The sequence below is a fragment of the Chanodichthys erythropterus genome, chromosome 5 (assembly GCF_024489055.1).
Source record: "Chanodichthys erythropterus isolate Z2021 chromosome 5, ASM2448905v1, whole genome shotgun sequence".
Classification (NCBI taxonomy): domain Eukaryota; kingdom Metazoa; phylum Chordata; class Actinopteri; order Cypriniformes; family Xenocyprididae; genus Chanodichthys; species Chanodichthys erythropterus.
In genome coordinates this window covers 33982729-34009479 of record NC_090225.1, presented here as the reverse complement: position 1 = coordinate 34009479, position 26751 = coordinate 33982729, and the positions used below count along the sequence as shown (strand labels likewise).

Sequence of the window (26751 nt, the reverse complement as noted above, 5' to 3'; positions counted from 1 at the left end):
ACTGTCTTGACAATAGAAAGCAATGGATCTAACCAGGACAGAAAGAGACATGGACAGCCCAGATCCACCTCAACATGAGGACAAGTACATCAGAGTGTCTAGTTTGAGAAACAGATGCCTCACTGTTGCTCAGCTAGAAGCTTCACTGAACAAACCAAACACAAGTGAAGTGAAGAGCAGACTCTGAGATGATGCTGCCCTACACAGAGTTTCAAAGAGAAGCCAGATCTGACACTGGCAAAGAAGAACCACAGGGTTAAAATGGGCAAAAGAACATGCAGATGGTAGACTATTTATAACAACGGATGTATTTAGGTTTAAGATGCTTTGATTATAAAGTTATTAGAAGTGGCTACAAACCAAATCACAGCTATGGGATTTGCTACATTGCTACAGAAAGCTAAAATATTCAGCTGATTATCTTAATAAACTGACCATTAGGGATGTCATGGTGAGGAAATTTGCACATTAATAAACTAGCGACAACACCTGTTGTGGTGACCAGGGCGGGCGAGAGCCGTGAGGAAACGGGGATAACGAGCATCACCTGGGAGGCACACCAGCCTTGAGTCTCTCACGGAGGAGCTCCGGGAGCATAAAAGGAGGAGCGACGACCGTGAAGGATCGGAGAGGACCAAGCCTGGATATTATTTTATGTTTTATTATGTTTGTGTGGCATTACTTTCCTTTTGTTCTTTGTTTATTTTGAATTAAAGTTTTGTTGAATGTTCGCCGGTTCCCGCCTCCTCCTTCCCGTATCTATGAACTGTGTTACATTGGTGCCGAAACCCGAGAGGAAGGAGGGACATGCTGTCGGAGAGCCCTCGCTGCTGAGGGGGATTGCGGTGCTGCGGAGTTCGGGCAGCGCGGGAGTGAAGACCGCGAGAGGCTGCCTGAGGCGGTGGTACTGGAGCCTTGTGAAAGGTGGGACGGAGACCCGAATGCCGTGCTCCTGGGACGAGGTGGGGTGGCTGCCGTCCAGGAAGGAGCGGAGGAGTCGCCGCCGTCCGCCATGAAGGGGAGGAGCAGGGGACGGGGGACGGGCCGTCCACTGAGCGTCTGGTGCCACCGCAGGGGAGTAGAGCGCAGTCTCGGGAGTACCCCCCGGCCTGCGAGGGGCGATGGGGGTATGTGGCGACCAGGGCGGGCGAGAGCCGTGAGGGAATGGCGCGAGGCCGGTGACGCAAGTTATAACGAGCATCACCTGGGAGGCGCACCGGCCTTGAGTCTCTCACGGAGGAGCTCCGGGAGCATAAAAGAAGGAGCGACGACCGTGAAGGACGAGAAAGGACCAGGCCTGGAAATTATTTTATGTTTTATTATGTTTGTGTGGCAGGCAGACGTCCGCATTACTTTCATTTTGTTCTTTGTTTATTTTGAATTAAAGTTTTGTTGATACTCCTTCTTCCCGTATATACGAACTGTGTTACACCTGTATTACCGATAATCACTTTTGCTTTCGAATTTGAGATTATGTGTACTCTGTGTATAGGCCTATAATGTGTGGTTTTTAGGGAGCCGCTATCAATATGCAGGGTATAACTTTTCAATCGCTTTTCACTTTCGCTTTTGAATTCGCGATCACACATACTCTGTGTAAAGGGACCGGCCAAGCAAAAGTACTGGCCACACATTTTACAAGATAATACAGTATATTTGTCGATGATGCTCAGGATCTGTTGTGCACCAAATCCTCCACCATCGTCTTGTCAGTCATTTCTCCTTACTCTCGTCAGCTGATAAGTGAAATCTGACTCCTGCTGCGATTCTGCAGCTCGTGCTGCATGGGTAAGAGCAGACACGTTCAATTTATAATATAGTGTCCGTTGTCCAGCTGAACTAAATGGATTTTATTTCTATAAAAAAGCAAAACGGCAGAACACTGTATAACTCCAGTAACACTGAAAACTGCAAGCCTACTGACAAGTAAATAAGGTCTTTGAATTAAAAGATAAAAAAAAATAAAAGATAATTTTAATGTCAGACCAGATTGTACTTATATACAGTATACAGTACATAAAATAAAGTGCCTATGGCTGTTGGAAGACCTGGTCAGACAAGTGCATCTCTGCATGGCAGAAAGAAGGAGATCAACTGTGTGACACTTCACCCTTTCACACAGACCTCAGATCACACACAGCATCACCTCTCTCTCCTCTCTTCCTGTTGCTATGCAACACAGAGTGGCTTATATTTTGACAACATTGATTATTATAAGTTCCTGCAAGGGCCAAGTTTAGGTCACAAACATACATTAGAGATCAACCAGCTGTGGGAGGTAGGTGTGTGTGTGTGTGTGTGTGTGTGTGTTGGAGAGAGGAGGATAAATAAAGACTGATTAACGATTGTTTACATGAACAAATTTCCAATTCAAATAAACTCATCCAATTGCAGAGTCTGAAAGTACACAACCCAAAACTCTGTAATCCTATGAAAATATCCATTCACACGAGCATCACACATATCCTCAAGATTTCTGTGCATACAGTCATATTTAATTACCATACTGACTAGAAGCAATGGGAATCATATGAGGTCAAAATGAACTACTCTGGTTCTGATTCCTGTATATTATCTACACTACCATTCAAACGCTTGATTTTTTATTGAAATAAATTAATATAAGAATGCACTAAATGGACACTAAATACATTTAATTTAACAAAAGTTTTGTATTTCAAATAAATGCTGATCTTTTGCACTATTAATCAAATAACAGGATAAACCAAATCAGCAAATTAGAATGATTGTTTTTACTTATTTTTTATTAAATAAATTAAGCTTGGGTGAGCATAATAGAAAAACAAAATCTTAACCACAATGTTTTGCACTGTAGTGTATGTTACTAAACATACTTGCAAGCATTGAGTACAACACAGCAATAGTAGTGTGCAGTTCGAGTTAAACATGAAAGTGGTTCAATGATGAGTGAGTCATTGTAGGCCATTTCAAAAGCACAGCAAGCACATTGGTCTCATTGTATGAAGGAAAACACCGTCTACTCTGTTTATTGTTTGTATTATTGTAAAGCCCCCAGACTTTCTTAACACATTCTATTCAGATTTCAAGCTCACAACTCAACTAAAACTTGATTTCTGTTTCTGTGGTACTAAAGATTCGCTCTCTATTCAGCAGCAGAGTATTCACTATTCGGTGGAGGAATTCAGACACTACAGAATCGTTAATAGAACTAAACACGAGGGATCTCTATACTCAGGATAGGACTTTGCAAAGCCTTATCTGAGGGTTTTACCGCATTCTTTAATCTTTCATTTGAACCATGCCCCACACAGTCGGGCCTGGAGAATGCCAGCGTACCCGCTGGACGGAGTACACTAAGATGAGATGGGTTGCTTACATCTAACCCACTTCTGTCTCGCCAGGAGCAAAGCAAACAAACATCAACCTGGGTAATCTTTAAAGCAGCGCTCTAATCCTGATCTGAAATGTCAACAGTCTCACAGAGACCCCGCGTGGGTCAGGTGCCATGGATTACAGAATATGTGTTAAAGGGACACATGGGGGTGGGGGGGATGATGGACATAAAGGCAGATCTAGCATTTCAAAACCTCCTGTAACCTGCTGAGAACACACACTCTCCTACAAAGAAGAGGTCAGATGATAAGCCAGAGAGAGCCTGTAATGTCTGTCATTAAAGCATCTAATCCTCTACACACATACACACACGTATATGTGTGTATATACACATATACATCTCCAAAACTGCAGCTCTTGTGGGGTGTTCCCGGTCTGCAGTGGTCAGTATCTATCAAAAGAGGTCCAAGGAAGGAACAGTGATAAACCGGCCAACAGACGAGCTACTGTAGTTCAAATTGCTCAAGAAGTTAATGCTGGTTCTGATAGAAAGGTGTCAGAATACACAGTGCATCAAAGTTTGGTGCGTATGGAGCTGCACAGCTGCAGACCAGTCAGGGTGCCCATGCTGACCCCTGTCCACCATCGAAAGCGCTAACAGTGAGCATCAGAACTGGACCACGGAGCAATGGAAGAAGGTGGCCTGGTCTGATGAATCACGTTTTCTTTTACATCACGTGGACGGCCGGGTACATACCTGGGAACACATGGCAGCAGGATGCACTATGGGAAAAAGACAAGCCAACAGAGGCAGTGTGATGCTTTGGGCAATGTTCTGCTGGGAAACAGTGGCTCCTGCCATCCATGTGGATGTTACTTTGACACGTATCACTTACCTAAGCATTGTTGCAGACCATGTACACCCTTTCATGGAAACAGTTTTCCCTGGTGGCTGTGGCCTCTTTCAGCAGAATAATGTGCCCTGCCACAAAGCAAAAATGGTTCAGGAATGGTTTGAGGAGCACAACAACGAGTTTGTGGTGTTGACTTGGCCTCCAAATTCCCCAGATCTCAATCCAATCAAGCATCTGTGGGATGTGCTGAACAAACAAGTCCGATCCATGGAGGCTCCACCTCGCAACTTACAGGACTTAAAGGATCTGCTGCTAACATCTTGGTGCAGATACCACAGCATGCCTCGATGGTTCAGAGCTGTTTTGACAGCAAAAGGAGGACCAACACAATATTGGTAAAGTGGTCATAATGTTATGCCTGATCTATATATCTATATATATATCTATATATCTATATATATATATATATATCTATATATATATATATATATATATATATCTATATCTATATCTATATCTATATCTATATATATATATATATATATAGATCAGGCATAACATTATGACCACCTTACCAATATTGTGTTGGGGCTGTCAAAATAACGTGTTAATTTCGATTAATTAATCTGAGAAAAAAAATAACGCGTAAAAAGAAATAACGCAGATTAATCCATTCTGTATTGACCTTTGAACCTGGAGCCGTTCTAGCCACCATTCGACTGTAAAATGGAGGGAGACGACTGCTGCGCTGACGGACAGAACAAGTAGAGAGCTCTTCCCTCGTGCGCGCGAGCTCTCTCAAAGTAAGCACCATCTTTACACTCTCTCTACCTCACACATAATATCTAAATCAACTGACACAATGCTAAAAGTTCGTAAGACCGAATCCATGTTTCACGAGGCGCATTCGGAGAATGTTTTTCCTGAATTACCGTTGGTGTGAATAGTGCTCAAAAGAACGTCACTTCATCTTCTTTGACAGACGCCCTGCACGTGCAGCTGACATAAACCACACTTTCAGTAAACAAAAAGAAAATCCTATCCAGTGGTGAAGTGTTTTCTGTGTTGACAAATCTTTTGCGATGTCCTAATAACAGTTGCGATTCACATGCAACGCGTCAACGTCTGCTAATGTCCAATTTGCGACCTAATGACTCATTTGAACAAATTCATTTTAATGAATCGTGACAACAACTGATCTGTCCACATGGTCTACAATGAATCATTTACTCGAACAACTCTGAAATGAGACATAAGTGTGCTTATTAGTTAATATAAAATGCTACTTTTTAATACTTTTCAGGTTTAGCAAAAAAGCATCTTCTCTTACAAAGCTATAAAATCACTTTTTTTTTTTTGCAAAGAGGGCAAGAAAGAATTACAGTGAGAGTGACGAGTAATTTACTGTCAGTATCAGGCTCACAGATCACGTGGTTAGGGCACTTTTTACTGTTTGTGTGGATGACCATGTCTGTCACCACCGAATTTTTGACCCAGAAAAAACCCTGCATTGATTCATTTAAATTGAAATATTTAATACTTTCACAGCAAAAATGATGTATGCGATTAATTTAGATTAATTAATCACAGAGCATGTAATTAATTAGATTACAATTTTAAATTGATTGAATGCCCTAATATATATATATATATATATATATATATATATATATATATATATATATATATATATATATATAATATATATATAATATATATATATATATATATATATATATATATATATATATATATATATATATATATATATATATATATATATATATATATATATATATATATATATATATATATATATATATAGCATAATGTTGATTTTTCTACCTTTGGGCTTCTTGAGTACACATATGATGCCTTAAAATGCTCTCTAGGTAGACAGTGCACTTAGTTTATGAACACAGCTACAGAAATTGTCTATATTTTCTTTATTGCATTTCCATGTAGTCTTTTTCCTATGTTCTTTTTCCACTTACAGTCAAGCTCAGAATGTCCTGGAAGCAAACAGAGTGGCTTCTCTAAAAATGGTGTAATTAAAAATCTGCAGAACAAGCAGCAAAAAATAAAACCTCATGCAATTTAGCACTTATCACTCATTACAGTTACCCACAATATTTTGTGGATGCATTTGTATATAGACACTCTTCAACAGACCTGATGTTGTTGCACTGCTCAAATGCAACGTGAAACCCCGTGAAACGCGCTACTACAGGACATGGCAGCCACCAGCCTGTGTCTTGTCTCCATGGTTACAGGTTGCTCCTCTAGTGATGTCTGATGAAATGAAGTCTCTTTTGTGCCAATTGATCTTGTGCTCCACCACTGGTGTCACCGTGACTCATCTGGGAGCCACACAAGAGGTTGTGTGTGCTGGCGATTCACACTCAACTATTATGGCCACAGACAGATAGTCAGACCCACACAACAGTTTATATGGGCTGGGCAAAAAAATAAATAAATAAATTTCTCGATTTTAATCGATTCTCATTTTGAAGAATCAATGTCGATTCATAAATAGCAAGAATCAATATGTTTTTAGTTAATGAATGAACAAAGCTTTGTAGCACCCGTCATCCAATAAATCATAATAAGCTTTATGTGTTGTTACTTCTGTCATGAAACAAAGTCGCAGCTTTCAAATTCAGTCAATTTTATTATGAAATTCAAATAATAAATACGGTTTTGGTGCACACAAACTGATCATCTCTTCTTCTTTATGACTAGTTAGAGCACAAAATAAACATGACTGAACATCAGAAGGAACGTGGAATGTGTTTCATGTCTAATGTAATCACTCAATGTTTCAACTGCGGAAAGACGTCAATAAAACAGCTTGTTAAAGTCACGCAACACATTTACCTCAGAAAAGCCATTCAATGTCCAAAATAAACTTGTTAGTCAACTAGAAAGATGAACTTAGAGAGAAGCATTTTGATAAATATATGAACTATATTGCATATCCATTGTATTTTAATTTAACCTGTTCTTTAATATTTAATGTCTGAATAAATTCATGTTTTTATAACAGCCACCATTTAAATATATATTATATATATATATATATATATATATATATATATATATATATATATATATATATATATATATATATATATATATATTATATATATATATATATATACATATACGAGTAGAAACATAATTGTCATTCAAAACGAGTAGCCTACAAATCAGTTAATTTTAACCTTTAATATTATAATTATGTATCCAACAGGGCTCCTTGTATAGATTATTACAGGATTATATTAGCCTTAGGGCTAACTTTGTATATTTACATCTAACTGAATGTTGATTAATGTACACTGTTCCTTTTGAAATAAAAATAAAATAAATAAATAAATAAATAAATAAAAATAAATTTTCCTTGTGGAAATTTATGTACTGTACCCAATAGGCCTATATATAAATAATAGGCTGCATTTATTTGATGTATAAATAGATGTATATGCCCACAGTTTATATAAGTTATTCACATAAAAATGAGGATGTCTCTAGTCAAAAAACATTTGGAATGTGTACAACGTTCCTATACTGGATTTGATACCATATATTGGAACCAATTTTAACAGAATTAAGTAAGAATCCTGTAAGAATGAAATAAAATCCTACTGGATAAAATGAAGATTGTGATCATTACTGATTCTTAGTCTTATTGGATATTGCGTAATCATTATCAGAACCATACAGGTATAGGAACACAAGACACTGCAATAAGGTCCTGCCACGGGACAGTGAAAGGAAATTGCTCTGGGAGCTGCTGCAGATTTAAAACCACTGAAAGAATTTCTTTAAATTCATTTTGATATTCAGCTGGGGCTTTTATCCTATTGGGAATCTTAACAGTAACGTTATGAAATAAGCTTTTTAATAAATCTCATTTGAAAATCCTGAAAGAAAATTCCTATTAGGATCGACTCCAAATCAGGATAGAATTTTCAATAGGATTCTAGCTAGAGCTCATTGTGAGGTATATATATTATACACACACACACACAAACGTGCAAAGCCCCTTATATAACTGGAAATAATGTACTTGATCTGGACATACAAATACATGAGCGAAGAATAAAGCATCATCTCACAGCATCCCAGCGGTTGCCATGGCACCCTCCCTATCTGGAACTGATGCGACTGATGTCTGGCCTTTGACTGATGAAAAGCTGGCAAGAGTGAGACATTCCCAACACACACCTTTGATCAGCCTCTCGGTCAAACCAGGATACAAGATGCTAACCTTTCCCATCTCAACACTCATAATTGCCAGACACTTGCAATTATCTCAACTGTCTACCAGCAGCAGGCAAACATAGCTAATTAATTCTATAATTAAGATTAATTCTGAAATGTTGCCCCCCTTCTGCAGATGTTTTCTTCTCAAAAAACATTTGAGCTGTGCTTTGAGCACACCTTTGGGGTACTGTAGTACAATTTCTGACTCCAGTTGATTTAGTTCTGTGATGCTTTAGATGTGCTCTGAACTGCTGAATTACAGTCAAATAAGATCTCGTTATGTCCAATACAGTTAAGCGTTTTAGCAGACACGTTCTTATCTAAAGCGAACGGCAGGTTGAGTCACCCTGGAGCGACCTGAGGAGAAGTAACTTGCTCCAGGCACAATGATGATAACAGTACTGCTTAAGTTCATGAACCACAACACAAAAAACATGCTTAGCATTCAAACTGAACTGACAGCCTTCAGATTTCAAGACTGCACCTTTAACCACTGAATTAATGTTTAACCATGTTTCTAAGCCTAGTAAGGCAGCATCCTGTTTTCTTGAAGCCATCAGCCTGCATTATTTCAACTTTTTTTTTTTTTAAAGACACAATATGTACATTTTTGCTGCTAGAGGTCGCTTATTCAAAACAAAGGCGAAGCTTGATGACGCCTTGATTTAGCGGAATCATGGGAGGTGTCGTCTTCATTGTCTACAGCTGGTGGAAAAGTATCCGACTGGACTCGTGAAGAAATCATGTTCATGGATGAGATTATTAACGTTACTGAATGAAGCAGGGTTTGGCTGAAAGCCGTTGGAGCTGAATGAGGGCGCTGGAGCAATTGCTAATGAGAGATGAGCATGACACACAAATAAAGAGCAGCGGAACTTTTATTATACTGCAGTCACCGCTTCCGGTTCTTCCTGTGAAGCGTATGTAGAGTAACACAGGCTACTATGAAAAAAATTAGATTTAATAATAAGACTTACAGTGTTGAGCTTTATAACATGATAAGTTTTCTTGCGATGAATGTATCCAAACAGTTCTTCCCGTGTCTAATAAAACACATAATATGTTAAAGCGTCTTTGGTGATTTCATGGTTTCTACAAAATAATACCGGAAAACGAGGGTAATGCAGGTATGTAATTGATAGGCGACGCACGGACACAATCCATGTCCTGGTTAAAATTGCTTATTTCTCTGGATTTAAACATTCTTGGAAACATTTGGAATAATAATAATAATTTAAAAAAAATCCTTACATTTATATAGCACTTTTCTGGGCACTCAAAGGGAATAAGTACACAAGTCGACAAAGTATATAACATTGTTCTAGTGGTTTTTGGATATTTTAATCCAAAAATATTACATATTGTGCCTTTAAATAATCATGTTTATCAGAATTCCCGGTGGAAAAACTACATTACCCATGATTCTGAAAAGAAATCTCCACAAGAGAATCAAAGCAAATTGTGCTAAAATAACTTTTTAGTGAAGCAAATCAGTCTGCCTACACTCTCCAACTAGAAATATATATAATTTATCTTAATTTATATATTATTTATTTTTTTATTTTTACTTTGTCATTCGCAATGCTTCATGGGATTGTAGTTCTTTCCCTCATTAAAGCTGTTAAAGGTGCTAAAGAGGATGTTTTGTTTTATACATTTTTGCAATATTACTTGAATCTGTCTTTACTAACTGATAAAATACTTTTTATTAGTTGCACTTAAAAGAATAATATTGATATACATCATCTGTGCATGAGGTAGGGCCTTAAAAACATCAGCCAATCGTTTACGCGATCATCGCATAAACGATTGGCCCTCTGGCTTGTCAATCACTGCCGTGACGTTCCTTGTGAGAGACGAGCGCGGCTGCGCGCTCCAGTAACTTTCCACACTCAACAGGCGCCGCATGCAATGTTTTTATCAGGAGACAGGAATAACAACTGCAGATTATGAGTTACCTGCGGTGAGTCCGACATAATGAATCCAAAAAACACGACACAGCGAATGCCGGTGGTAAACACTCGTGTTCCAATACTTGTGCACGAGTTTTGGGAGGCGTTCCCTCGAAATGAGCTGTGAAGGAGGGGGGTTGTTCTTACGCATGCGCTCATTTCAAAAACTCACTAACAGTCTTTGGTTTCTCAGTCGACGAAAACATCTTGTATCTTTGTCTTTTTGCAGATTTTGAAATACTTCTTTGCTTCAAATCAAAGTCTGTAATGTGATTTACCTTGTAGCTGGTTGATTTGGTTCATGGCTTAAAACTTTTTCACAAAGCCTTTTTTTTTTTAAACCCCTATGGGTAAAAATAAATAGGATTTTTTTTTTTTGTTCAGAAACAAAGGCTGCTGAAAAAAATGGTGTGTGTGTATGGGGGGGGGGGGGGGGGTGGACTGCTGCACTCTGTTACTATGACAAATATCATTAAATACCAAGAAATATGGATAAAATTAGTCCAACCAAATTAAAATAGAATATGTTACCCTAAATTTGGTAACCTAGCAACATGCTAACTCTACTCAAATAAGATATTTGAAAGGCCTTTGTAGAGCGTTCAAAATCAGTTATGATGATGCTTACGGATGAAAACAAGGCAGCTCACTCAGGAACAGAGCCATGATATAAAAAAAATAAATAAAAATAAAAAAATCAGACATCATTACGGTTGTGACATCAAGATCATGAATCCATTAACATTTACATATAAATTCCTACTTAGACCGCACTGATGAACAATTGGCTAACCTTCAAGTACCATCTTAGTTCACAATCACAACAGGGGCCATTCACACACACACACACACACACACACACACACACACACACACGCACACACACGCACACACACACACGCAAAAAAAAAAAAAAATATCTTAAAGGTACAGCAACAAAAAAGGCTGTTTTATTGTAAGGTCAGAGGGTGTATGTAACTACATTATTATATGTTGACACAATAAACCTTAAGTAAAATAACATTAAAAACACTTATGGTTTAAAAACCCAGCAAATCAAGAATGCTCACCCACGGTATACTGGCACAATGAAAACTTCAATAAAACAGGATTTGTTCCAGTTGTTTACTGGGGGTAAGGGAGAGAGGGAGAGAGGGAGAGAGGGAGAGAGAGATAGTTAGCGCTAAAGCTGACAGCTGCTTGGCAGGCTCTCAAACGCAGCTTAACGTTCACCCTCTTCTGAGTGGCACACAATGCAACTATTCAACCCTCCAAACATCTAACTATCACCATGCGCATACAGAGATGCCTGACAGTCAAGAGCAGAGCTTCAGCTCGCTCTGGCCAAAATGGAGCTCCAACATTTCACTCTATGCATTGTTTGACGTCTTCAGGCTCAATATTGATGATTTTGTCACCCTCTGATCCATTCTACACGGATCACTTCAGGACGAACCGGAAAACCGTTTCCGCCATTGGCCACTGGATGGCGATCTGGTTCCATGAATAGGTTCTGGAAAGAGTGAATGAAGCACACTATGGGAAGCCAAACGAACGTGTGTAGAATTAGAGGAAGATGTGTACAAGCTTTTACTGAGCGTAAAGTGCTGATGATTTAGTGCTTTTCACATCATGTTTTAGAGTTAAAAACACAACCAAAATATAAAAATGGTAAATAGGTGTGGAGAGCAGGCAGGCATGGGTGAGCCTTTTCTGTGCTGTTCATGAGCCAGTGTGGATATCAAAAATGAAAGTAAGCCATGTTTCTTATTATAATGCCAAAATACACCTTAAAATAACCTTGTTTCGACACTGTTTGCTCGTACCCAGAATGAATGCTAACGCTACTTTTAAAAAGGACATTACAGTAATGTTATTTCGATTAAGAGCTCATTAGTGTTAACAACTTGTGCTAATGTCATTTCAAGTTTTTTTTTTTTTTTTTTTTTTTATAGGATATGAATCATAATGAATGTTATATTTAGTGCTGAGTCCAATTTCCTCCTTAAACTATGTCTGATGTTTGTGTCTGTTTGCTTAGCTATACTTTGGAAACAAAATTGTTCTCAGAAGTGAGCTAGTAATGACAAAACGTTCACTTGGGAATCTCAGAACATAAAATTATACAGTATACACAACACACATACAAACACAAAAGACAAAAACATAAAATAACTGGTAGCACTTTACAATAAGGTCTCATTTGTTAACATTAGTTAATGTATTAACTACCATCAACTACAGTAACCAATATATTTCTAACAAAATTCATTCATCTTTGTCAATGTTAGTTAATAAAAATACAGTTGTTCATTGTTCATGTTAGCTCACAGTGTAATATATAAGAATTTTGCAGTAAAATATCCAAAAACCACTAGGCCAGTGTTATATATTTTGTTCACTTGAGTACTTAAAATATCCCAAATGTTTAACTATTTGTAAATCGTGAGAAAATTATCATACCCGCATTATCCTCGGTTTTCGGTTTTATTTTGTAGAAACCATGGAAACATCAAAGACGCTTTAATATTTACATGTTTTAATAGGCAAGGGAACAATTGTTTTGATATTTTGTGAAGTAGCTAAAATAGCATAGTCAGATGCGGCTTTATTTTTAGTAACAGTAATACAGCATTTTCTCCATCATACAATGTTTTAAAATGAATTGCATGCCATTTATCAACACAAGCCATGCAGCATTTATTAATACAATATTCTAATACTGATCTATCTTACTGCAGTGTGTAACAGTGTCTCACAGCAGCCACTGAGCGCACACAAAGAGTAACGTTATAACATTTTCAACACACTCAAATGTATCTAATATGATAAACTGAGCTGTGTTACCTCATACTCATGACCGGAAAAACGGAAACAGCGCCGGCGACTGTCATAATAACAGTTCCGCTGTTCCTGAGGCGTGTGTTGCGCAATCGCTCCAGCGGCCTCGTTCAGCTCCCACAACACTCTGCTCTGCTTCATACTACAGTAACGTTAATACTCGCATCCATAAACATGATTTCTTCCAGAGTCCTATCCCAATTATTTCCACTGGCTGTGATGTGAAGACCACAAGATTCTGTGCTCAAACTTGGCGTCATCAAGCTACGCCTTTGTTTTGAATAGGCCTCTAGCGACCTCTAGCAGATATTACATATTGCACCCTTAACTAATGTTAACAAATACAACTTTTGAGTTTAAAAAAAAGTATTAATAAATGTTGAAATGAACACCAACTAAGATTAATAAATGCTTTAGAAGTATTGTTCATTGTTAGTTCATGTTAACATTGACTGATGTTATCAAATTAAACCTTACTGTAAGGTGTTACCAAATAAATTAACAAAAATATGCTTATTTGGTGGCTAAAGAAACTTTTCCTATTATCTATGTTGAAAACTATGTTGTGCTGCTTAATTTTTGTCAAAACTAACCATTTTTTCCCCTCGGATTCTTAGGATTTTTAAAATAAAAATCCTTTTAACGTTTTGTCCTTACAGTGACTTTTGAACAGTTTAATACAACCTTGCTGAATAAAAGTTTTTTTTTTTTTAATAAACTGATTAAAAAATTTGAACAAGAGCATGTCTAAACGCATTCAAACCTCCTCTGTGCAGTGATGGCATAACCGTTGTGAATAAATATATGTGTGTGTGTGTGTGCACTTGTGCATGCACAAACGTGAGAGTCTTAAACACTTTCCCATCTTAAAGCAGGTCATAATCAGTCACGGCTCTTAGAGACTTCACAGGCAGATCTGTTGTGCCCCTTTTCTGGGATTAGTTCTCTTCTCAGCTCACTGAGGACCTTTCAATGTAACCCTTTAGAGCACTTTGCAGAGCATTTCGTACTAAAAAATGTAGATGAGTGACATACAGCAAAGCCCACGGTGCATTTGAAAGACCACACTTTATGAATCCAGATTCAGTTCAAATTACTAGAGATTTTCTCAAAGCTCCGGATGTATTGTATTCCAGGTCTTTAGCGAGAGGATGGGCAGAGTAGATTAAAGTAGAGCACACACACCATCTGGGAAATGTCTCACGCCAATCGGTGGCATAAAGCACAAATGCACAAATGTAAACTGGCATTGGACCAGTGAAGTATGTGCAGGGAGGAAAAACTAGCAGACCTTCTTCTATAGTAAGTGTTGCCTTCACTAATACAATTACATGACTGAATGACTATATTGGCTAAGTGTTAACTTACATATTCATTGACCTCACAGACAGTTCAAGGAAAGGGCTACACAAATAAACACACTCTACAACAATCATGCCTTTTGCAAGAGGGTCAATGGAGAACCAGAGCTCCTGATTGGTCATAACCAGCTCGTCTGGTCTGCAGCCGTCTGAAAGTATACAGTTCAAAAGTCTTCAAACACCATGTCATCACTGGAAACCATAATGAGGTCACATCGTTCGACCCCTTGACCCTACCGGACAGCAACTGGACTGACCCTGCAGACCGAAGCTTGGTGCCAGAGAAGCGCTTGGACCAGGATTCCAAGCCAACTTGAACAAACAAGGTCAGGCAGTGGAGTCACACAGCAGGCTAGTGTGACAACTGTTATTGTAGTCTGTAATCAAAGAAGGTCCAAATGCTCAATGAAAGAAGACTAAATGCTAATCAGGCAATTTGCTGTCATCTAGCCAATTAACTTCACTGTATACAAACATCAGTCAGCAAATGTGCGTGACAGAAGAAGCGTAAAAATTGCTGCTCTTTAAATTGTTGCTCTCCTTAGCAGCGCCTCATTTCATTCTGGCTTCTGTTTTAAAGAGAAAGCTAACCATTGTGTTGTTCCAATCCCATTTCACTTTTTCATTAATGGAAAACAAAAGGACATTTTTCAGAATGTACTAATTAAATTTTCCAATATAATTAATATTAATGGAGATCCAGACCTCGAAAAAATTAGAGATGCACCAATCTCAACATCGCGGGCATTAACAATAAGCCAACAATTACGACCAACATCAAAAAAACTACTTTGTGAAATAAATAAATAAATAAATAAAATACAGATTTTCATTTTGAGATCTGCAAAAGATTACATTAAACGTTTGTTTTAAATTAATAATTAGAAATGAGCGGGCTCAATTAAATATCGTATATCATGTTCCATTGGTTTTCAACTAGGGGGCTCAAACTTCCAAGTGAGCTGAATGACTCAAAAGGTATTTAAATTAATAAATTGTTATATAAAAATGTGTTATAAAAACATTGAACTCTAATCTAAATTAAAATCATATTGCCCTTTCCTCTCAGTTTTTTTTTTTTTTTTTTTAATTATTACATACAGTTCTTGAAACATCTGGAATCACAAAATTAATAATTATTTGTTAATTTAATAAATCAATACTTCCTAAATAAAACTATGCAGAACAAGTAGATTTGATTAATTACAGATTTATCTTATCTGGTTAAGAACTAGTGAATATCAGCCAATAATTAAGTCAATATTTTGTATATTGTTACAAAAAAGCAGTATTCACAAAGCATCACAAAAGAAGTTCATGACTAAATTCAAAGTCTTCTGTAGGCATAGAATAGATTGAGAGGATCAGGCAAGTCATTGTTGAAAGTCTTACCCTTTATAGGGCCACATTTACGAACAGCTTGCGCCAGTGCAAACAGTCTTTTGGGTTTTAAAAATCTACTGTCGCGATTTACTAAAGACAAGCGGTGCAAAATGCGTGGACAGTTGTTTTTGTGGCTGACCTTATTGCATATGCATTTGTAGGAGTTTCCCTTTGAGATGCAAAATTTATGGGAGGGGAGTATTTAAATGAATCACGCAATGCGATGTTCGCGCTAGTCAATTTACTAGTATTTGTGCCAGTATTTAAGAAAGCATGTCTTAACCCGTTTTGCGACATGACTGCAATTGTTGCTGCTGGGAGGAGACGACACCGCAGAGAAGAGCTAATCTGCCCGTTTAGTAAATCTGGCCCATAGTCAGCAAATACAGTGCCTTAAAGGGATAGTTCACCCAAAAATAAAAAAAAAATTGTCATCATTTACTCACCCTCATGTTGTTCCAAACCTGTATGAGTTTCTTTCTTCTGTTGAACACTAAAGAAGATATTGTGAACAATGTTGGTAACTATAGTTCCATAGTATTATACTTCCATAGTATTATTTTTCCTACTATGGAAGTCAATGGGTGCCATCAACTGTCTATTTACCAACATTCTACAAAATATCTTCTTTTGTGTTCAACAGAAGAAAGAAGCTCATACAGGTTTGGAACAACATGAGGGTGAGTAAATGATGACAAAATTTTCATTTTTTGGGTGAACTATCCCTTTAAAGGTGCCGAAGAACGTGTTTTCGAAAGATGTAATATAAGTCTAAGGTGTCCCCTGAATGTGTCTGTGAAGTTTCAGCTCAAAATACCCCATAGATTTTTTTTTAATTAATTTTTTTAACTGCCTATTTTGGGGCATCATTATAAATGCACCAATTCAGGCTGCTGCCCCTTTAATTCTCGTGCTCTCCGCCCCCGGAGCTCGCGCTTGCCTTAAACAGCATAAACGAAAGTTCACACAGCTAATATAACCCTCAAAATGGATCTTTACAAAGTGTTCATCAGGCAACATGTCTAATTGCGTAAGTATATTATTTATTTGGATGTTTACATTTGATTCTGAGTGAGTTTGATGGTGTTCCGTGGCTAAAGCTAACATTACACACTGTTGGAGAGATTTATAAAGAATGAAGTTGTTTATGAATTATACAGACTGCAAGTGTTTAAAAAATGAAAATAACGACAGCTCTTGTCTCCGTGAATACAGTAAGAAACGATGGTAACTTTAACCACATTTAACAGTACATTAGCAACATGCTAACGAAACATTTAGAAAGACAATTTACAAACATCACTAAAAATATCATGTTATCATGAATCATGTCAGTTATTATTGCTCCATCTGCCATTTTTCACTATTGTTCTTGCTTGCTTACCTAGTCTGATGATTCAGCTGTGCACATCCAGACGTTAATACTGGCTGCCCTTGTCTAATGCCTTGAACATGAGCTGGCATATGCAAATATTGGGGGCGTACATATTAATGATCCCGACTGTTACATAACAGTCGGTGTTGTGTTGAGATTCGCCTGTTCTTCGAAGGTCTTTTAAACAAATAAGATTTATATAAAAAAGGAGGAAACAATGGTGTTTGAGACTCACTGTATGCCATTTCCATATATTGAACTCTTGTTATTCAACTATGCCAAGGTAAATTAAATTTTTCATTCGATGGCACCTTTAACACACAAAACGTTAAGTTGGACATTTTGGCATCATTAAAACAGCAAACTATTAAAATCAAACCTAATGGCAGAGAGCTACAGCTTAAGGACTGTTACTTAAGAATTGAATTTCTGTTTGCTCCTTACATAATGCTATCATTTTGCTTTAGACTGCTTGGAATACAGAATATGAGTCACTAATCCTTTCATGGTGCTTTTTGACATTTTACATTTATTATTATTATATTGAAAAGATTGATAGAGTTCACGCCTTAAAATTTCTTTTTTGTGTGTTTCACGGAACAAAGTCAGTCCTACAGTTAGTCAATTAGGTGAACTATTCCTTTAAATTAAACTGGACTGTATTGAACAAGCCTCCTCCTCATTCAGGAGAAATGCTTTGACCTACATTACCCGTCTACAGTATCACAGAGAGAGTTCATTTCACCACACCATCCTTCACACACACACACACACACACACACACACACACACACATCCTGATTGCATACTGTATCTAGTCCGTAACCAGCAAAATCAAATCCTCAAGGTCTCGGGTCGCCCGTGCGGCCCCTTTAATTAACTGGCCGCTTAATGTGTTTATCCCATGCAAGCGTGGCTCCTGCTACACCGAGGCACCCTGGGAACAGGCTGAGACAGTCAGATAAATCATCACTCGGCACATCTGTCCCCAGTCGTGGCCATCCATCCTCCCTCTCTCACCGCTTTTCCCTCTTTTTCCCTCCGTTTCTCCTCATCTGAGACTCAAGCAATTCTTTTCCTTTGGGTGAGGACGTTTGTCTCTGTCTACCTCTTCCACAGGCTGCTGCCATAGGTTAATATTACACACTCAGATCTATTGCTCAGATAATAGCGCCGTACGACAAGGTCACTGCACCGGGTTCCGCAATGTTAGACCACAAATAGTTAACTGAAGCCAGCCTACCTGTGAAGGGCATAAATCTAGTAGTAAACTCCCAGCAGTGAGAGCATCAACTCTTGAAATCTCCATACGGCAGGGCTGAATTTGTTCCAGCGTTTTATTTACCTGTATGGTAACACACAGAAGTGCTAACAAGCATATCACACCCTTATGTATATCAAGGGCAAAATTAAGGCCAACACCACAATTGTAAAGGATGTTTTTTGGACAACAGACTAAGGTGCTACCATGTGTTTTGGACATGTATCAAAGCAGTAGTCTTTGAAGTACCATGCAATATTACAGTACAATTTGAGATGATGGATAAGTACAGCTGTTTTACTTAGTTTCACCAACAAAAAAAGTATGTAAGTATATTATAAGCTATTAGGAGGTTTCTATAGTTTTCTGGACATGTACTATGGTAGTAGTTTTGTATTATTTAAGTAAGTATCTTGGACTGCCAATGAAAATGGTAATCATTGTAAATTGCTAGCATTCACCCATATGTATCTATGCATGGATGTATATGCTAGCAGATGTAAAATATAAATATTTGAGATGCTAATTTGAAGGACAGAGACAAACACCAGACACACTTGTGCCTCTTGCACTGTAAAAAAAGAGATGCCTGGAAAAACTGAACGTGCTTAGGGTATTCCAACACGGATATAAATAGAGAAGGTCTCAGACAATGTCATATCCACCAAATTAGGTGTTAAAACAATGAAGATAAAGCCGGCAAACACACATGCCATGTCCTGTTTAACGCATCAGATCCATAATAAGATACTTCACTGATAAGATTGCTGAGATGTTTTTATCCCATTCAATATAAATAAATAAATAGTTCAATAGCACCTTGTAATATTAAGTTCAGATCTATATTTGTCTCATTCTATGTAAGAGTGTATTTAAATGATATGCAATTAAAACAGAACTCTTAAAAGACATTATAAACAACATTAAAATGAAGCTCAAATAAAATGAAATGCAATATAAAGTTAAATGATGTTATGGTAACATATTAAAATTTGTTTTTTTTTGTTATATTGTCCAAACAAAACATATATAAAAAAACGATAATATATATAATCTCAAAAACTCAAAAAGCCCTGCAGCAACATGGCTTTGCGACATATGGATGTCACTCAGAAGGCTTGAATCAACTAATAGAAACATACTCAATGACCTCAGGCCACAAATAATTAGGACATCGTTTTTTTATATATGTTTTGTTTGGACAATATAACCAAAAAACAAATTTTAATATGTTACCATAACATGTGTTAACTTTAAAGAGGACCTATTATGCTTTTTTACATTTATTAAAACTGATTTTATTGAGTAATGTTGCTGTTTGATCATGAAATAATGTCTGAAAAGTTACAAAGCACAAAGTCACTCCACAGGGAGTTATTCTCTATATCAGTAAGTAGGGATGCACCGATACCAGTATCGGTATAGAGCCCGATACTGCTCTCGTGTACTCATACTCATTAAAATGTTCCGATACCAATAACAGATACCATATGGCATGTACAGTGCTTGTGACAAAAAAACACTGACAACAGAGCAAACATAAAGCAGAATGGATATATCAGAGAGGGATATCTATGAAGTAAATGTATCAAATTAATAGAATGTTAAACAAATTAAATTTTTCAAGAAAAATTTTAATTTTCAAGAAGTTTTCTATGCGCAAACATCTGAAGCACGCATCCAGAAAGCTGCCTCTCAGACAGCACATAAATAGCCTATTAACTTGAGTTCTCTTTCATGTCTTCTTGCTCTTGAACTGTCAAATTCACACAAAATTATGTCAAAACACCCATATAGGCAAATATCCTTGTGAAACATAGTCTGTTATGTCTTAAGTGAATGTAAACAGTTGAGAAAGAAAATGTGTGAGTGGATACGTGCAGCTGTTAAAGTGACGGCAGCCTAATAAGCCTACTGCTCTTTGTACTTATTGTTCATCTAACAACAAAAGAAAGAAAATTACCCACTGCTCTTGACTGGTTGAGCACTGGAGCAGCTCTAATTGTTCACTGCGCTATTAAATTAATTATAAAATATGATTGAGCAGTAATAATAACAGTAAAGGCAACAGTAGCACCAACAAGACATTTTAACAAGCATAATTAGGCATGGAAATAACAATTTGCTTAGCTAACTAATTTAATTCATATTCTTTTGGTTTCTCTGCCCTATATTTTTTTAAATATTATAAATGCAATGAAAATACAAGTATCGGTACTCTGTATCGGCAAGTACTAAAAATAAAAGTATAGTTCTCTGACTTGTTCTGGAAAAAGTGGTATCGGTACATCCCTATCAATAAGCAATGTTTCTGAACTCACTGAAACGCCTTGATTATAGTCTTGAGTTTTCTTCAGGGAATGTACATGTCACAATATTCCTCATTTTAATAGTTCCCACCCAAGGAATACACAAAAGTGTGCTGAAACTTGCAAATATGGAGTGGGACATTTCTGAAACACACTTGAAGCGGTTGACCAATCACAACACACTAGTAAAGCCAACCAATTAGTGCACATTGTGCTTTTCAGAAAGAGGGGCTTCATAGAGACAGGAACTAGACAGTGTGTTACTGACAGACTGGAAAAAGAGGTGCTGCAACAAAGTGAAAAATAATGTGATTTTTAAACATTCTATCATGCAAATCTATTCTAGTATACCCCCAAAACAAAATCAAGAATTTGAAAAAGGGCATAATCGGTCCCCTTTGACAACTTCACAGCTCAAATGAAATTTTTGTATGGAACAATTCATATAACTACATCAATGCTGCATATACTGCTGATAGAGTTTAACTTGCATTGGACACAAAATATTCCTTTAATATTAGTCTCAAACAAGCATACCACAGTAAAATTAACCACCATTTACAGTGTCTCAAATATCTTCAGGCCCTCTTCCACTGCACTGTCCAAACACAGAGGGGTGAACACTCATCAGGAGTCTGCAAGGCCAATAACCTCACCCTACAGGTGCACGTCAAGAGGTCACCGGCATGTGTGCAGCCTAATCTAACACAGCTAGCCAATGAAAAACACTGCCAACTGGTCCACATCCCGCTGGTATGTCTCATTCTCCCACTGTCTGCCTTTGACAGGACACAGAAATGCACATATGGAACGGTCTACAGGGCATTCGTTATTACCAATTCAATTCTAAGACAAACCACCGCTTTATATACTGTCAAAGCCTTGGTGGAAAAGGATGTAAGTAGTATACTGAATTTATCTTGAGATTTTATGTAAAACAAAGATCTGGCTCATGACCAACATAGCCCAGTTGGGCGGCTCTGAGTGTTAAGACATTCTCATGACATGAGGTCTCGGAAAAGCTAATCGCTGTTCTGTCTGCGTACTCGCAGACTTTGCAAAGGCGTGAGGAGACTTACAGAGGAGGAGGACGGTGACCTTGTGTCACCTTGTCCACACACAGAGAGATCAGAAGATATGGCACAAAAGAGAGGAGGAAGAAAAGGAAAAACATGCATAACACTTGTTGTTCCATGATGCAAGGCTGTATCCATCGTCTTAAGGAAATGAAGTTTGATTTAGAAAACCATGCCCAAGACATGTTGGCAAAGACTGCATCTACATGAAAAGATGCATTATATCCAATCAGTAAAGCTTGTTATTATGCTAGCGTACTAATTAAAGTTGAAATTTTCTAATCTAACAAAATGGAACAAAAATATGGATGAGGGTGTGCCCTATAAAATGTATGCCCTAAATTATAAATGCCACCCTGCAACTTCCAATAACATAAAGCAAATCATAGCTCATCAGAGTGTCTTTGGTTGCACTTACGCTCATTGATTTTATTCATTCATTCTTTACTTTAATCTATGGTGTAAGATGTCAAGGCTTTTGGCTATGCTAAATACTTACATTTTTTGCTTACATTTTTTTATAAAGATGCATTTTTTTAATTATTTAACAGCATTGGGTAAGTTAAAGTAATTAATTACTAGCTACTAATTACATTCTGAACAGTGTAATTAGATTACTGTACTACAAATTACTCTCTCTAAAAAGTATTGCATTACTTACTTTCTAAATCCTTTATCAACTTCGACCAGTTGAACAATACAAGGATAGACGTGAAACTCATCTTTTAATTCTTTCAAATAAATATTATAAATTAATTAACAGCAAATGTCATTATCGATTAGTCGCGTCTGACCATCATGCACAGAAAACTTCTGCCAGTCGCATCAAATTACAGCACTGAATAACGCATTTCTGTGGACAAAATACATCGTGGAGGAAACAGCAGGAAAGGTACATGATCCAAGCTGCCCAAAACATGAGAATTCTTTATTTTCAGCTTCAAGCTAATGCATTAACGTAATGTTTAACATGGCTTGCCCTGTCAGGCGCTTTGACAAATGCGTGTGCTGTTTAAGGTGTGAAATGTGTTTCCTCACCGCAAAACTTTCATTTTCAAGGTTATATCCTTATCTGTAAGTGTTAGAAAAATCATGGCATTTTGCACGAAGACTCGTCCTGACAGTCTGCGCTAAACTTCAAGCTTTACCGAATGAGCGCTGGCGCGCATGCGTGTAAAACAGGCAGGATGCATAAGAGAGGGAGACAATTAAAATTCAGCTCAAAATATTAATTTTGCTGAAATATCTGTTCTTGGACGGTAAATTTAGGTTTAAATGTTAAGATGTAATTCAAGTATTTTATGAGAGTGGTAACTAATGGAATAAATGCGTGTAAATGAATAAAAATGTAAGATGTTTCTTACATTTACAGGATAAAGAAATGACAGTAACAGGTTACTGTGTCCAGAGTGAATGTGTGCGTTTCTGCAGAACATTCCTCTTATTTGTTGACACCTAATTTGTTTTTGTTTTTCTCTATTATTATCTTCATTTTTAATGTAGTGATTTAAACTCTTTTTGCTTTATTGCTCTTTTACATATAGTATAGATATAATCACTATATATGTTTTCATAGCATTCAGTTGGCATGTTTGTTTGAAGGACAGCATTGGGCAGGATGTGGAATAGTGTGTTTTTTCAATAGAATAAGTAAAGAAAATTTGTCTTTTTATCCGATTAATCGAAATAATCATCCAACTAATCGATTATCAAAATAATGGTTAGTTGCAGCCCTATATAAAACTGCATAAATTATTCTTCAACTAACCCAAAGAATTTAAAGGGAGAAGGTTACAGTACATTACAACATACATTTAACATTAAAATATAACATTTTCATTTTAAAGCCACTATTGTTTCATCGTTTCAATTGTTCTATTGTCTATGCAGCATTTAACACCCAAATACATTACACCCAAAACTGTTATTCATAGCCAAAAAAAAAAAAAAAAAAATGGATTTATAAAGTAACAATGCAAAAAAAAAAAAATGGATTTATAAAGTAACATTTAATACAAAAACAAAACAAAATGGATTGATAAAGTAACATAACTTATGCTTAAAGTTAAGTAATATTTCAGATTATGTCACATTTTTTATATTATAAATATAAAGCAATTATTTTTTATATTTTTTCTCTTAATTAGCAATAAACTTCTTACACTATTTTTACAGATTTCCTGAAATTGTCCAGCGTCTTATTTAATTTGTTTACACTTTTTATGAAGACACATTTTGTAATTATTTAATGCAAAAACAAAAACGAATTAATAAAGTACTCGAACTTAATGTTTTTTTGTTTGTTTGTTTTTGCATTTCATTTTGATTTCATAGTTCATAGGTTGCAGAAACACTTCAGGATGTTCAGCATTTACTTAAGTAATGCTAACAGTTTGAGTCATTTGGAAAAGTGGAAACCTGAAAATAAAACTGACAATTTAACTTAAATGTAGCTTTGTGTGAAAACTTTTCTCCGCCGCTGCAGTCACCAGCAGAGGCTGTCACTAAAGAAATGGTCCACTGAAAAACATTTGTGTCAGTGTAAATATGCACAATTACCATTCATTCCCTCTCATGCACAAACAGCAGGGCATCCACTTTAAATTAACCTACAGTTTCCTTACTGTATGCAAATTGCTTTTCAGTACCACTTGAGATAGCATTGTACGTTAAATAAGAGAAAATTGTTTTTCCACCGAGCTCCACCATCTACTTTGTCCGTTTAAATTGTAATCACAGGCTGAGAATAGAACGCAATTACTTGCTATTGTTTCGAAAACACATGCAATATATTATACGATGACAATACCAAATCTGTGATGCTTTACGGAAACTTCTGGATGATTGCAATCCATTTTCACAACATGCAAAACTGTCAAATCCGCAGGTCAAATGACTTAAAACCGTGGCTATCTGACCGTGGCAATCCGCTCGGCACATCGCAGCACGAGGTTCCCATTAATTATTTAAAGGGCACAAATTGATATCACTGCTGCTGGATCCTCTAGTTACGAGGTAATATTCTCTTACAGCGGCCATCAACCTCGAACAGCTGGGGAAAACTTCCATGACACGACACGGAGTGACCTAGTAACACGCTCACTGGTTTATACACTAGTACTCACTCTGATTTCATTCCCTCATGTTTTACAGCATGTATCACATGGCTAATCGTTTCTAGGCGCCTGCTGATGTCGGCTGAGATGCATGGAGAGTCGGACACATGCCATCTGTTGGGGATGATAGTAAGATTTTGGGAGTCATTAGAAGGTCACACAAATAATTTTCAATAATTAAGCATAAAATCAAAAAGAAAAATTAAGAAAATAAAAATATAGAGTGAATGAGTCACTCAATCAGTCAATGAGTGCATTTACATGCACCCTCATAATGCGATTATGGGATTTTGGCAATACTGTGATTAAACTTTACCTCATGTAAATGCAATACTTTGATCAAACTAATGCGATTAAGCTCATAATCGTAATAACCATATTCTCATTAAACTATGTGGCTTACGCCAATTTTAATCGCAATAATTACGCATGTAAACACCTTAATCACATTATTACTGCTCTGACCAAAGTGTGCAATCTGTGTGTTGTTCACACAACTTCATGAATGAACTCTGACATATTATTCTGAGGTTTTCTGTTCATCAAATTGCTAAACCTCTGTCAACACAACTCGCTGAGCAGTCTCTGATCCGTATCTTCATCCAGACAGCGTGAAGAATGTGATGGCAGTGTACACTTTAAAAAATGCTGGGTTAAAAACAACCCAAGTTGGGTTAAACATGGACAAACCCAGTGATTGGGTCGTTTTAACCCATGCTGGGCAGTTTTATTTAACCCAACTATTAAAAATTACTATATTGCTAGCTTAAAATTAACCCAAAATATGTTGGAAATTAAAAATCAGGCAACAATAATAATCAAAAGGTGAACATTTATTAATAAGCAATTTAATAAATGTTTATTGTTTTATTACTATTCATTAAAGCTGCAGTCTGCAACTTTTTTGGTGTTAAAAATTTACAAAAATGATATATTGAGACTATAAAACATGAATCCATTTTCCAAACCGTGTTTTTGTCTCATCCTGAATCATTATGGTAAACTTATAATAAGTGTTTATATTCGGACTATTTCAGACCCGACTGTTAGGACTCTCCGCAGAGTATCACAGTAACTGACTCGCCATAGACTTACATGGAGAAAAGTAGCTCCGGCTAGAATGTTCCTCCGCAAGACGCTTGCAGTTCTGTTTATTAACCACTAGAGGGCCAAAAATCGCGGACAGCAGCTTTAAACTTATTAAACGTTAATTTCTAACATATTTTGGGTTCATTTTAAGCAAGCAATACAGTCATTTTTAAACCCAAACAAAAAAACTAAAGACAAACCCAGTGATTGGGTTGTTTTAACCCAGTGGTTGGGTTAAATGTTTGACCCAACCTGCTGGGTAGTTGTTTTTAACTCAACTATTGTTTAAAAATGACTATATGGCTGGCTTAAAATGAGCCCAAAATATGTTGGAAATTAAAAATCAGACATATAATTACTAGAGGCAACAATAATATCAAAAGGTGAACATTCATTAAAAAGCAATTTAATACATGTTTATTATTTAATTATTATTAATTAAACATATTAATAAATGTTAATTTCCAACCTATTTTGGGTTCATTTTAAGTGATCAATAAGGTAATTTTTAAACATTAGTTGAGTTAAATAAATCTACCCAGCAGGTTGG

The 26751-nt window shown here is 36.8% G+C and overlaps 1 protein-coding gene across 4 annotated transcripts in view; it reads right to left on the bottom strand.

Moving 5' to 3' along the window:
* LOC137020243 (collagen alpha-1(XIX) chain) overlaps positions 1-26751 on the bottom strand; it is a 234726-nt gene that overhangs the window by 117787 nt on the left and 90188 nt on the right. Inside the window, exon 15 of one of the 4 annotated variants that reach the window (XM_067385513.1) lies at positions 11779-11903. The exons of the other annotated variants lie outside the window; for them this stretch is intronic. Coding sequence (XP_067241614.1) covers positions 11805-11903 — 99 coding nt within the window. The 3' untranslated portion in view covers positions 11779-11804. Of the gene's footprint in view, positions 1-11778; positions 11904-26751 lie in introns of those variants that run through there. 4 annotated transcript variants of the gene reach the window in all.